This window comes from Pleurodeles waltl, chromosome 2_2 (genome assembly GCF_031143425.1).
Source record: "Pleurodeles waltl isolate 20211129_DDA chromosome 2_2, aPleWal1.hap1.20221129, whole genome shotgun sequence".
Taxonomy (NCBI): Eukaryota; Metazoa; Chordata; class Amphibia; order Caudata; family Salamandridae; genus Pleurodeles; species Pleurodeles waltl.
In genome coordinates, this window is record NC_090439.1 from 1,099,738,815 (window position 1) to 1,099,754,176 (window position 15,362).

Genomic DNA, 15,362 nt, shown 5'->3' on the forward strand with positions numbered 1-15,362 from the left:
GTTTGAGACTGATGTTGCACTGGGGGTTATGTTGATGTCTGTATCTGAGTGACTTGACAGGTTTGGAGTTCTTGGAAGGCAAAGATGACATCTGTGTCAAAGGCTAACATGTTTATTACTCTGCATAATTTGAAGAAAAATGGCGGCTCCTACTACCTAAGATGGCAACTCCAATTACCTAAAATGGAGACCTCTATTACCTACGATGGTGACTCCCATTATCTAAGAAGGTGACTTCAATTGCCTAAGATGGGTTTGGGCCTATTTAAAATGGAGTCAGACCTTCTGGGCCAAAGGTAAACAAGCTGGATTAGCTAACTAAATGGAGACTATAGCTAAACATGGAATGGCATGGGCAGCAAAAAAACGATGGATTAAACCCAGATCTGTGACTGGGGGTGAATGTTTGACAATGTTCAGCATTCCGTCCATCACTTGTTGTTTTTGCATTTGTCGCCCTAAGTGGGAAGGGTATGCCCAGACGTGGGTCCCGTGCTTCCCATGCCACTGGATTCAAGCTAGCCTGGCTGATGAGGGGTGAAACCCCGAAACCGGTCCCAGGATGCTTGTTTCCAGTCCAGGGAAGACCTGGCCTAGCAGTTCGGGCTGGACTGTTCCCATGGGGAACAGGGTCAAGACTGATTTGCATATGGCTGGGTCCAAACTGGAATGGCATGGGCAGCAAAAAAACGATGGATTAAACCCAGATCTGTGACTGGGGGTGAATGTTTGACAATGTTCAGCATTCCGTCCATCACTTGTTGTTTTTGCATTTGTCGCCCTAAGTGGGAAGGGTATGCCCAGACGTGGGTCCCGTGCTTCCCATGCCACTGGATTCAAGCTAGCCTGGCTGATGAGGGGTGAAACCCCGAAACCGGTCCCAGGATGCTTGTTTCCAGTCCAGGGAAGACCTGGCCTAGCAGTTCGGGCTGGACTGTTCCCATGGGGAACAGGGTCAAGACTGATTTGCATATGGCTGGGTCCAAACTGGAATGGCATGGGCAGCAAAAAAACGATGGATTAAACCCAGATCTGTGACTGGGGGTGAATGTTTGACAATGTTCAGCATTCCGTCCATCACTTGTTGTTTTTGCATGTGTGTGTTTAAGAACATAAACCTAAAAGAAAGAAGCCTAAAAGTAAGTGAATAAAATAGATACAATAATAGGACTATGAAGGGAAAGAGTCATAATATTCATGACATTTCTCAATTTCTAAACTAATTGGTCACTAAATTATCACTGAGTGTGTTTTTGATTGATCTTGTTTATTAGACATATTCATTATATATTTACAGAATCATGGCACATGCCCGAAATGTGCATTCCATGCACTGTAAGACATGATCCTTACAACACTATGAATTAAGGTGGAAAGTCAAACTATCACTAAACCAAATAGCCCCATCACAGTATGGTAAGTAGAAAAATGTTGTGAAAAAAACTCACAAAATTCTAAAAGGATGACATGTCAATTTGCTACCTCACAAGCTGAATCATGTCACTATAGGGCAAAGAGTTATAATCGAGATGAATAGAAATATTCCATATGTCCTGAACAGCCATAATAGTCAGGGAAATTAGACATAGTCCGTGCCTTTTTTTAAAAAAAAGACAGCATCTAAAGAATTGCAAATGAAATTCATCTTTAGTGGTAAAGTCGGATTTTAAGTCACAATTCAGAAAATTACACTTTTAGAAAGTTGTCATTTTCTTTTCCTAACCATATGGTGCCGGCAACCTGTTTCCGATGTCACATGACTAGGTGTAGCTGGCAGTTGGTCTTTATATATACCTCCCAAAAAGTGAAAAAAGAGGCATGGGTCGTGGCAGGATGGGCCATCTCTGACTTGATGGGAGGGGGGTGGTAAGCTGTCACCTACCACACTTGCACATCATAAAGGCTCTGCCTCAGCGCACTCACAAAGGGTTTGCCAATAGTCTGCTATGACCCTAATCAAGCTGGGGCCAGGAAAGGAAGTTAGGAAATTCCAAGCACCTCTGGGGGGGCAGAAACCCCCCTAACCTTCTCCTAGTTTAAAGCAGACACGAGGTATATATATATTGGACCCTCACACCCAACCCTTCAGTACGCCTCTTGATCTGTGGAAGATTCAGTACTGCTGTGCTGATCTGCAAGAAGGACTGCCCCTCTGTTGTCCTTTTGCCTTGCTGCCTGAGTGTAAGGACTGGGCCTTCATCTTAATCCCAGGACCCACAGATTGACAAATACCCTCAAAAGTGTATACTACTAATCTTTGCTACTCTTCATAACACTGTAAGTCTTGAAAAGAGTGAAATTTGGATGATGGAACTATTTTAAATTTGACTATTCTAATTTTTAAACCTACAAATTTGATTATTATTCTTTTTAAACTTACAATTTAAAAAAATAACTGCCTCGATGTTCACATACAAACGCAACCTGTATGGAGATTTGAAAGTGGTTTACAGTAACAATATATATATATATATATATATATATATATATATATAAACCTCATTTAACATCTAGCTACATGCCTTCTTCTCTTCTTACAATAAAGTGCCTAACCTGTATGTTGTTTTTAGTAAAGAAAATAATCTTACCTGACTGCAGCTCCTCTGTGCTTCTGATCTTGCTCATGGTGCTCCACTGACTGTAGAAACAGACGCCCAACTAAGAACGTTAACCTGAAAAGTAAAAACTAAAAAAGGACAATTTTTCCAGTTGAAAAGAATAGGAAAGCATGGGAAAAAAACTCTTACTTTTTTTAATACATATGTTATTATAATATTTGTTATCAATAAACTAATTGTAATTATTTTTCTTTTTTAAAAGTACATTAAACACAATTATTTAATACAATCAAGTATTGTTTGGGTTTTCATTATCGTTCAACCTTAATTATTTAAGTCCTTTTTTCATGAATAGGTTTTTCTTTAATTATTTAAAATTAAAATACGAGTAATCATGCTCCTACTACTACAAAGTGGAAGTTCAAAATTTTTACTATCTTAAAGTTCATTTCTGTAATATTCCATTACAATCAATAATTAATGTCCATGTTTTATAACTATTACCTGGGTATTAATACACTTTACCACTCATTACTCCTACATCCCTTTCATCCTGTCACATAACTTATTTTTACATAAATCTAGAAACATAAATATGTATATTATTTATTTATATTATTCTAAATTAATATAACCTCAACTTTAATATTTAAAACACATCTATCGCAATTAACACCTGAGAATTAATACACTTCTGTACCCATTATGCTACATCCCTTACATTTGATCCCCAAAGCATGTTACTGCACATGTTAAATATATGATATTATTTTCTAATTAAAAAATAATTTTTAATAAATATTTAATACCTAGGCATAATACACTTCCTCACCTATTACTCCTATATCCCTTGCATCCTGGCTTTAAAACCTATAATCGTTTTTTTTTTTAAACTTAATAAAACAGTTACCTATATTGCTTTAAAGTATTTTTGGTGTAAATTTAAAGGTTCTTTCTCAGAATTTCAATTCATGCCTGAGTGTTAATAATCATTCCCATAACCATAGATACCTACATCCCTTCCATCCCACCCCTAAAGCATCTTACTGCATTTTAAAAATTAAAATACATTTTTTTTTTTAAATAAAATTAATTAGAATTACATATTTAGCACACATGTATTTTACGTAATACTTGAGTAATAATACACTTGGCATCCCTAAATCCTTTTCAAATCACACGTGTTATATAATATTAAAATGAATTAAACTATTTATAACATCCTTAAAAGAAATACAAATATTTTTTTATTTAAATACAACATTCTTTTTAAGAACAATATACTAAAAAAAAAGACATGTTACCTATAATTACCATTATAAATGGTAAAGGCATGCGTGGTAAAAGCATCTGTGGTAAGGTCAAATGCATGGCAAAGGCATGTGTAGTAAAGACTACATGTTAAGGGCATTTTTTCTTAAAGATTATGTGGTGTTGGCTGTTTTCCCCCATTAAGCCGCAGAGACCTAAGGTTGGGTTACTTCTGGCAGGTCCTCTCCTGATCCCATCTTCCACTTGGGACCTGGCACTAGGCCCATACAGGTGTCTGTACAAGATTCCACTCTGGCCCAATTTCCCTGCCGGTTTTCACTGCACCAATGCCATTGGTGGTTCTATTGACTCCAATCAATGACTTAGTCCCAGTGCCCATGTCAGACCCTCACTCAGCCCCTGCACAAACTCACTCAATGTTGTGCTACAAAATATCTGAAGTACAACTAGTTATCTACCAGTTACTCTAAGCTAGTACCTCTACCCTGACATCACTCCCAGTAGTCGCTCCATTTCCTTTTATGCTCTAACTCTGATTGTATATCAAAGCAGGGAGCACCATGATATAATGATAACAATAGGGAAAAATAAATCTTGCTTTTCCCCTCATTATACAGATGATGTCTTATAGCTTGTCTCACAAAATGTCGGTACGCTTCAAACCTATCCTAAAAAATGGAGCCTGCCTCACCATATAGGCCACCAAAGGAAGAAAGATATTAACCTGCAGTGGTGATTCTCAGGCCCACTGGAGTACTCGAATAGCAATTGCCTGCCATGTCTTAACAGGGATTCTCCAAACTGGGCCCGACACGTCAGCCTTTGCTCACCTTCGATGGTGCTCTCTTAGATGCTTTGATGGCTACGTGGCCAAAACCATGTTCTTGTTTGGCTGTTTGTCAGAAAGTGGCCAGTTGGCTCAGGTCTGTGTCAGTGATCCAGATTTCCTCACCAAGCACCCTACACCGGAAAGTACCTTTGTCAGGCATTGGCCAGAAGGGTTAGTCCATACTTATTCCTGACTAACCTCCAGACAGAGAATCCAAAAGGATTGATGCATTTGGGAAATGTATGTTTGCTTCTGCCAGCTTCGCACTTTGGTCTAAAGAGGCAGTCTGTCTGTTAGACCGCTACATGCATGTTATATGAGTGAGACATGGCCAGCGAGATCTTGCTGCCCATCCTGGAAGCTCAGGCTGGGCAGGATGTGATGAAAGCCGTCATTCGCACAAGCCCAGGCAACATGACTGCATTGGTTGAGCAGTTGGTACAAGGGTACCAGTATCATGCATCGCAGGCATGCATGTATAAGGTCAGCAGGATTTGCTGGCGATGTGCATCCGTCGCTAATGGGCATGCCTTTTGATGCTTCTAGACTCTTAAAAAAGAAGACTGTGCAATGAAACAGTTTAAAGACAGGGCCACGGCACATTCTTTGGCGATTTTGAATCCTTCAAAACAATTCTTAGATAAATTCTACAAGTGTAGGTTTATTTGAGGGGATTAGGCTATAGATGATGGTAGACTTCTATGATGGTGTTACAGCAGGTAGCCCAATCCTTCTAGGACTCAAATCTTCATCACCTGGTAGAATGGCAGCCACACCATGTTAGTTTGTACCCAATGACTCACAACCAAATGGAGGGATCCAGATTTATTATTTCCTCCCAGCTTGCCATTCATCAAGTCCAAACGATGGGTCTTACAGATTGTTTCAATGGGTTTATGCCCTCCCTTACATTTTGTTTCCACACTCACCTTCCTCCCGCACCAGAACTAATTTAAAGTATCTCTCCATCCTGCTGCCTGAGGTACTCCTCTTGCTGTTCAAGGGTGCTATCTCTGGGTATCAGACTCAGAGAAAAGCAAAAATTTAAATTTTTGCTACCTCTTCATCCCAAAAAAGGACGAGAGCTTCAAGTCTCATCTGCACCTTCAGCTCCTGAATGCCTTCCTGCAGAAGGGCACATACAAAATGGTCACTTTGGCTCAGATCATATCTGTTCTGGACACGGATGTTTGGATGGTGTGTCTGTGATTTGCAGGATGCATATCTACATATAACCACTGTTAGACCTGACAGACTTAGGGTGGTCACCCCTAACTGTTTGCCTGCCTCCCTCCACTTTTTGGACACTGTTTTTGCTGGCTTTTAGACTCTGCGCACTTTACCACTGCTAACCAGTGCTAAAGTGCATATGCTCTCTCCCTTAAAACATGGTAACCTTGAATCATACCTGATTGGACTATTTAATTTACTTATAAGTCCCTAGTAATGTGCACTCTATGTGCCTAGGGCCTGTAGATTAAATGCTACTAGTGGGCCTGCAGCACTGGTTGTGCCACCCACTTAAGTAGCCCCTTTTCCTTGTCTCAGGCCTGCCATTGCAAGGCCTGTGTGTGCAGTTTCACTGTCACCTCGACTTGGCATTTTAAAGTACTTGCCAAGCCTAAACCTCCCCTTTCTCCACATACAAGTCACCTCTAATGTGTGCCCTAGGTAACCCCTAGAGCAGGGTGCTGTGTGGGTGAAAGGCAGGACATGTACCTGTGTAGTTTATATGTCCTGGTAGTGTAAAACTCCTAAATTCGTTTTTGCACTACTGTGAGGCCTGCTACCTTCATAGGCTAACATTGGGGCTGCCCTCATACAGTATTGAAGTGGTAGCTGCTGATCTGAAAGGAGTAGGAAGGTCATATTTAGTATGGCCAGAATGGTAATATAAAATCCTGCTGAAGTTGGATTTAATATTACTATTCTAGAAATGCCACTTTTAGAAAGTGAGCATTTCTTTGCACTTAAATCTTTCTGTGCCTTACAATCCACGTCTGGCTGGGCTTAGTTGACAGCTCCTTGTGCATTCACTCAGACACACCCCAAACACAGGGTACTCAGCCTCACTTGCATACATCTGCATTTTGAATGGGTCTTCCTGGGCTGGGAGGGTGGAGGGCCTGCTCTCACACAAAGGACTGCCACACCCCCTACTGGGACCCTGGCAGACAGGATTGAACTGAAAGGGGACCTGGTGCACTTCTTAGCCACTCTTTGAAGTCTCCCCCACTTCAAAGGCACATTTGGATATAAAACAGGGCCTCTGCCCTACCTCATCAGACACTTGCTGGAGAAGGAACCTGAACCAGAAACTACATCCTGCCAAGAAGAACTGACTGGCTGCTCAAAGGACTCACCTGTCTGCTTTCTACAAAGGACTGCTGCCTTGCTGTTGGCCTGCTGCCTTGCTGAACTCTTGTCTGACTGTGAAAGTGCTCTCCAAGGGCTTGGATAGAGCTTGCCTCCTGTTCCCTGAAGTCTCAGGACCAAAAAGACTTCTCTTTTTCACTTGGACGCTCCGTGCACCGAAATTTTCGACGCACAGCTTGTTCCGCGGTGAGAAAAACGACGCACACCGACGCTGATCGACGCGACGCCTTTGGGACGACCGGAACTTCGACGCCCGGCCTCCAGAGGAGAAATCGACACGACGCCTGCCGTGAGAGTGAAACTTCGACGCGCAGCCCCGCAGAACGACGCGCAGCCGGAAAACAAGCAGGAAAATCCACGCACAGATCCAGGACATCTGGTAAACCCCACGATCCACAGAAAGAGACTGTCTGCGTGCCGGAAAACGACGCACAACTTCCCAGCGTGAAAAATAACGACGCAAGTCCGTGTGTGCTGGGGAGAAATCGATGCACACACCATTTTTCTACGTATCTCTTCTTCTGTGGCCCTCTGAGGAGATTTTCCACTCCAAACCAGGTACTTTGTGCTTGAAAGAGACTTTGTTTGCTTTTTAAAGACTTAAGACACTTTACATCACTTTTCAGTGATATCTCTACAAATTCACATTGCAACTTTATTCGTTTTGACCTACAATTATCCTGATAAATATTATATATTTTTCTAAACACTGTGTGGTGTATTTTTGTGGTGCTATATGGTGGTATTGTATGATTTATTGCACAAATACTTTACACATTGCCTTCTAAGTTAAGCCTGACTGCTCGTGCCAAGCTACCAGAGGGTGGGCACAGGATAATCTTGGATTGTGTGTGACTTACCCTGACTAGAGTGAGGGTTTTTGCTTGGACAGGGGGTAACCTGACTGCCAACCAAAAACCCAATTTCTAACATTGGTGATCAGCGGTGAGGATAGGACTTGTATTTGTGCAGTGACATACAGTAGCTAAGTATTTCACTACCTACCCACAGTTGAAGGTCAACTTGATTTTTATCTCTTTTTGCAAATTCGTTTTTCCTGACAATTTTCAAAAACTAAAGCCTCACTCAACTCTCTGACTGGGTCTCAGATAGGAGACTTTGACCTAGTCCTGTTGGATACATATACGGTCAAACAACTAAAAGGATTCTGCAGGGCAATGAGGGTACCCACCCAAGGGGCCTCCAAAAAGGAGGACTTTCAAGTGGCGCTGAGGGCCTGGGCAGAAGCCCATTTAGACGTGGATGATGAGGAAGAGGAGCCAGAAAATGGCCCCTCAGAGGATTTGTTGCTATCTGTGGATGGTGTTACCACTGCAATTGTGCCCCCTTCCAGACCAGGGAGCAGTGTCTCTGTGCAAAGCCTGACCGCAGAGGAAAGGAGAGAAGAAAGGGAGTTCCAATTGCAAATGGCAAAACTGAAAATTGAGGCTCAACAGGAGGAAAGAAGGGCAGAGAGAGAAGCCAAGCAAGCTGAGGCTGAAAGAGCAGCCAAACAGATTGAAGCTGAAAGAGCTGAAGCTGCAGCTGAGAGAGCCTTGGCTGAAAAGAAACTTTTATTGGCTCATGAACTGAGTCTCAAGGAGCTAGATCTCAAGGCAAAGCAGTCTGAATCCAGCAATAATGGTGGCAGCATACTGACAGGACCTGCTGGAGAAAAGAAGGATTGTATACCCAAAAATGTGGTTCCCAGTTTTGTGGTGGGAGATGACATAGATAAATGGTTAGCTGCTTATGAAGTTGCACTAAGGGCTCATGAGGTTCCTGAAGGGCAATGGGGGGTAGCTATGTGGGGTTATGTGCTGCCATTGGGGAGGGACACACTTCTCACATTGGATCAACCTGATCAAAACACATACCCACTTCAGAAAGCCACTTTACTTGCCAAGTTTGGGCTGACCCCTGAGGGATACCGTCAGAGGTTCAGGGACAGAACCAAACAAACCACACAAACATGGGTAGATTTCTTTGATTTTTCAAGTAAGGCACTGAATGGATGGGTGCGGGGCAACAAAGTAGATAATTATAAAGGGTTATATGACTTGATTCTGAGAGAGCATATGCTTAATAGTACTATTACAGAGTTGTGCCAGCACCTAGTGGATAGTAAGCTGACTGATCCCAGGAAGTTTGCTGAGGAGGCGGACCTCTGGGTTAGCACCAGAGTGTCCAAGAAGGTACCTGGGGGGGACACCCACAAAGGTGGCCAGGGTTCCCAACAGAAGAAAGAGGGAGGATATCAACTTACAGATAAGGAACTCTCCAAAGGGCCCCAAAAGAATTCCCAGGGAGGGGGTGGCAACCATTCCTTTTCCAGATTTTGGAAAAAGCCAGGGACATATGATAGGTCAGGGAAATCCAACCCCAAATGCATGGAGTGTTACCAGTATGGTCACTATAAGGGCAACCCCCAGTGCTCCAAGCGAGCACAGTCCACTACCGGACAGACACCTGGGTTGACTAGTGTAGCGCTCGGGGGGAGATGGACCCAGATAGTTTTGGGGAACAGGTAGAGATTTCCTAGTGTCCCTGGGAGAAGGAGAGATGGTGCCCAAAGCCCACATGCCCCAAAATACTTCCAAGTACAGGCAGTGGGTCACCATTGATGGGCAGAAGGTGGAGGCTCTGAGTGACACAGGAGACAGTATGACTACTATCAAGAGTCAGCTGGTGTCAACAGAGCAGATAGTCCCTAATACATTCCACTAGGTCATAGTCGCTGACAATCGTGAGAGTCACCTACCGGTGGCTCTGGTTCCCTTTGAGTGGGGGGGGTCTCTGGTACTCTGAAAGTAGCCTTGAGTCCTGCCATGCCTGTAGATTGTCTGTTAGGCAATGATCTTGAGCATACGGCTTGGAAAGAAGTAGAGATCAGATCTCACCTGGAGATGTTAGGGTTACCTGAGTGGGTCTGCATGACCACACGGTCCATGGCTGACCGAGAGGGAAGTCAAGGGCGTCTGGAGCCTGGAACAATGGCCCAGAGAACTGCCAAGAGGAGGGGCAAGGGGCGCGGGAAACCGGTCCCAGAAGTTCCCGCAGTGGTTGACGGGGCTCCTGAGGAGGAGGCTCCCGAGCCAACTGGGAAAGACATTGCCACCCTAGGTGACCTACCTGAGCTTGCTGGCTGGCAAGTTGAGTGTGGACCCACCAGGGAGGAATTCTGCAAGGCGCAGAAAGAATGTCCCACTCTAGAGGGTCTGAGGAAGCAAGCCTCAGACCAGGCGGCAGGTGAAGCCTCTGGCGATCACCACATATATTGGGAGAATGATCTCCTCTACAGTGAGCCTAAGGTTCCGGCCTTTGGGGCAGCGCGTGCGCTGGTGGTCCCCCAGTGTTACCGAACCTTCCTACTGGGTCTGGCTCACGACATTCCCCTGGCAGGACATTGGGGGCAAGGCAAGACCTTTGACAGGCTTGTCACCCACTTTTATTGGCCCAGAATGAGGACAAACTCAGATAAGTTCTGTAGATCTTGTCCTACCTGCCAGGCCAGTGGTAAAGCAGGAAAAAGGGTTAAAACCCCCCTGATTCCACTTCCTGTCATTGGCACCCCCTTTGAAAGGGTGGGCATCGACATTGTTGGTCCATTGGACCCCAAAACTGCCCTAGGCAACAGGTTCATCCTGGTTTTGGTGGACCATGCCACCCGTTACCCAGAGGCAATCCCTCTGAGGACCGTAACTGCACCGGTGGTGACCAGAACTCTGATGGGGATATTTACCCGTGTGGGATTCCCAAAGGAGATAGTGTCTGACAGAGGCACTAACTTCATGTCTGCATACATGAAGTCTTTGTGGGATGCGTGTGGTGTAACCTACAAGTTCACCACACCCTATCACCCCCAATCTAATGGTCTTGTGGAGAGATTCAACAAGACCTTGAAAGGCATGATTGATGGCCTCCCTGAGGCCATGAGGCGTAAGTGGGACATCCTCTTACCATGCCTTCTCTTTGCTTACAGAGAGGTCCCCCAGAGGGGGGTGGGGTTCAGTCCCTTTGAGCTTCTCTATGGGTACCCTGTCAGGGGACCCTTAAGCATTGTCAAGGAGGGGTTGGAGAAAGCTCCAAAGGCGCCCCCTCAGGATGTGGTCAGCTACATGTTGGCCCTCCGCAACCAGATGACCCGCTTCTGGAAAGAGGCCCAAAGTAACCTTGAGGCCAGTCAAGAGGTAATGAAACACTGGTATGACCAGAAGGCCACCCTGGTAGAGTTTCAACCTGGAGACAAAGTGTGGGTAATGGAGCCAGTAGAGCCTAGAGCTCTCCAGGACCGCTTGTCTGGCCCATTTGAAGTAAAGGAGCGGAAAGGGGAGGCCACTTACCTAGTGGACCTCCAAACCCCTAGGAACCCCCTAAGGGTGCTCCATGTTAACCAACTAAAGGCTCATTTTGAGAGGTCTGAGGTCAACATGCTTCTGGTCAGAGATGAAGGAATGGAAGAGGAGAGTGAACCTCTCTCCGACCTCCTCTCTGCCCAAGAGGGTGATGGGTCAGTGAAAGGGGTCATTCTTTCTGACTCCCTGACTCTAAACCAGAAAGGAGACTGCTATGAGCTGTTGGAGCAGTTCTTCTCCCTTACTCCTGGACTGACCCACCTCTGTGTTCATGACATTGACACCGGTGACAGTCTCCCTGTGAAGAACAAAATTTACAGGTTATCGGATAAGGTGAAGGCCAGCATCAAGGAGGAGGTCTCCAAGATGTTAGCTCTAAGGGTTATCGAGAAATCCAGTAGTCCGTGGGCCAGCCCAGTGGTGTTGGTCCCTAAGGCTACTGCCCCAGGTGCGAAGCCAGAACTCCGGTTCTGTGTGGACTACCAGGGTCTCAACTCAGTCACACGGACTGATGCTCACCCCATCCCCCGAGCTGATGAGCTAGTTGACAGGCTGGGCTCTGCCAAGTTCCTGAGTACGTTTGATCTTACTTCAGGGGACTGGCAGATCGCCCTGACTGAGGGGGCTAAAGAAAGATCCGCATTTTCAACCCCTGATGGCCATTACCAGTTCCGGGTGATGCCATTTGGATTGAAAAATGCCCCTGCTACCTTTCAACGGTTGGTTAACGGGGTCCTAGCTGGCAAGGATGCCTTCTGTGCAGCCTACCTGGATGACATAGCTGTCTACAGATCCAGATGGGAGGAACACCTGCTCCACCTCAAGGAGGTGCTTCAGGCCCTGCAACAGGCAGGCCTGACCATCAAGGCTAGTAAGTGCCAGATTGGGTAGGGTTCCGTGGTGTACTTGGGACACCTAGTGGGTGATGGCAAGGTGCAGCCACTCCAGGCCAAGATTGAAACTATCAAGGCCTGGCAACCACCTAGAACTCAGACTGAGGTGAGAGCCTTTTTAGGCCTCACAGGATACTACTGCAGATTTGTCAAGGGCTATGGTACCATTGTGTCACCCTTGACAGAACTCACTTCCAAGAAACAACCTAGGTTGGTGAATTGGACAGAGGCTTGTCAGAAAGCCTTTGACTCCCTGAAGGAAGCCATGTGCATGGCCCCCGTGCTCAAGGCCTCTGACTACTCCCAGGAATTTATCGTGCAGACAGAAGCTTCAGAGCATGGCATAGGGGCGGTCCTAGCACAGCTAAATGAGGAGGGCCTAGACCAACCAGTAGTCTTTATTAGCAGAAGGCTATTACCACGGGAACAGAGGTGGAGTGCTATTGAGAGAGAAGCTTTTGCTGTGGTCTGGGCACTGAAGAAGCTAAGACCCTACCTGTTTGGGACTCACTTCCGGGTACAGACAGACCACGGGCCCCTCAGATGGCTCATGCAGATGAGGGGTGAGAATCCAAAACTCTTGAGGTGGTCCATTTCCCTACAGGGGATGGACTTTACGGTGGAACATCGCCAAGGGGTTGACCACGCCCATGCTGATGATCTCTCCAGATACTTCTGCCTTAGCGATGAGAGCTCCCAGGAGGTCGGGTAGCTCTCCCCACTTTCAGCTGGGGGGGACACATGTTAGACCTGACAGCCTTAGGGTGGTCACCCCTAACTTTTTTCCTGCCTCCCTCCACTTTTTGGACACTGTTTTTGCTGGCCTTTAGACTCTGCGCACTTTATCACTGCTAACCAGTGCTAAAGTGCATATGCTCTCTCCCTTAAAACATGGTAACCTGCAATCATACCTGATTGGACTATTTAATTTACTTATAAGTCCCTAGTAATATGCACTCTATGTGCCTAGGGCCTGTAGATTAAATGCTACTAGTGGGCCTGCAGCACTGGTTGTGCCACCCACTTCAGTAGCCCCTTTTCCTTGTCTCAGGCCTGCCATTGCAAGGCCTGTGTGTGCAGTTTCACTGTCACCTCGACTTGGCATTTAAAAGTACTTGCCAAGCCTAAACCTCCCCTTTCTCCACATACAAGTCACCTCTAATGTGTGCCCTAGGTAACCCCTAGAGCAGGGTGCTGTGTGGGTGAAAGGCAGGACATGTACCTGTGTAGTTTATATGTCCTGGTAGTGTAAAACTCCTAAATTCGTTTTTACACTACTGTGAGGCCTGCTCCCTTCATAGGCTAACATTGGGGCTGCCCTCATACAGTATTGAAGTGGTAGCTGCTGATCTGAAAGGAGTAGGAAGGTCATATTTAGTATGGCCAGAATGGTAATATAAAATACTGCTGACTGGTGAAGTTGGATTTAATATTACTATTCTAGAAATGCCACTTTTAGAAAGTGAGCATTTCTTTGCACTTAAATCTTTATGTGCCTTACAATCCACGTCTGGCTGGGCATAGTTGACAGCTCCTTGTGCATTCACTCAGACACACCCCAAACACAGGGTACTCAGCCTCACTTGCATACATCTGCATTTTGAATGGGCCTTCCTGGGCTGGGAGGGTGGAGGGCCTGCTCTCACACAAAGGACTGCCACACCCCCTACTGGGACCCTGGCAGACAGGATTGAACTGAAAGGGGACCTGGTGCACTTCTTAGCCACTCTTTAAAGTCTCCCCCACTTCAAAGGTGCGTTTGGGTATAAAACAGGGCCTATGCCCTACCTCATCAGACACTTGCTGGAGAAGGAACCTGAACCAGAAACTACATTCTGCCAAGAAGAACTGCCTGGCTGCTCAAAGGACTCACCTGTCTGCTTTCTACAAAGGACTGCTGCCTTGCTGTTGGCCTGCTGCCTTGCTGAACTCTTGTCTAGCTGTGAAAGTGCTCTCCAAGGGCTTGGATAGAGCTTGCCTCTGTTCCCTGAAGTCTTAGGACCAAAAAGACTTCTCTTTTTCACTTGGACGCTCCGTGCGCCGAAATTTTCGACGCACAGCTTGTTCCGCGGCGAGAAAAACGCCGCACACCGACGCTGATCGACGTGACGCCTTTGGGATGACCGGAACTTCGACGCACGGCCTCGCAAGGACAACGCCACCCGACCTCCAGAGGAGAAATCAACGCGACGCCTGCCGTGAGAGCGAAACTTCGACGTGCAGCCCCGCAGAACGACGTGCAGCCGGAAAACAAGCAGGAAAATCCACGCACAGACCCGGGACATCTGGTAATCCCCGCGATCCACAAAAGAGACTGTCCGCGCGCCGGAAAACGACGCACGACTTCCCCGCATGAAAAATAACGACGCAAGTCCGTGTGTGCTGGGGAGAAATCGACGCAACACCATTTTTCCATGTATCTCTTCTTCTGTGGCCCTCTGAGGAGATTTTCCACTCCAAACCAGGTACTTTGTGCTTGAAAGAGACTTTGTTTGCTTTTTAAAGACTTAAGACACTTTATATCACTTTTCAGTGATATCTCTACAAATTCACATTGCAACTTTATTCGTTTTGACCTACAGTTATCCTGATAAATATTATATATTTTTCTAAACACTGTGTGGTGTATTTTTGTAGTGCTATATGGTGGTATTGTATGATTTATTGCACAAATACTTTACACATTGCCTTCTAAGTTAAGCCTGACTGCTCGTGCCAAGCTACCAGAGGGTGGGCACAGGATAATCTTGGATTGTGTGTGACTTACCCTGACTAGAGTGAGGGTTTTTGCTTGGACAGGGGGTAACCTGACTGCCAACCAAAAACCCCATTTCTAACAACCACCCTGTAGTCCCACAGGCATTACTTGCGATTCAAGATGGGCCAGAAAGAATTTCAATTTGCAGTGCTTCCCTTTAGCCTCACTTCCACCCCTCAGGAGTTCACAAAAGTGTTGGTGGTGATCACTACTCATCTTTGTAGGTCTGGAATTCCTATATTCCCATTCTTTGAGGTCTGGCTGCTGGTAGTAGCATTACCTCAGTGAGTCATAGTTCACCTCCTGAGGACAGTGTAAATC

At 45.8% G+C, this 15,362-nt stretch overlaps 1 protein-coding gene across 1 annotated transcript in view; it reads right to left on the reverse strand.

The window, feature by feature from the left end:
* LOC138282877 (ly6/PLAUR domain-containing protein 2-like) overlaps positions 1-15,362 on the reverse strand; it is a 234,618-nt gene that overhangs the window by 166,064 nt on the left and 53,192 nt on the right. Inside the window, exon 3 of the mRNA XM_069220869.1 lies at positions 2,589-2,686. Within this exon, the coding sequence (XP_069076970.1) occupies positions 2,589-2,625 (37 nt within the window). The 5' untranslated portion in view covers positions 2,626-2,686. The remainder of the gene's footprint in view (positions 1-2,588; positions 2,687-15,362) is intronic.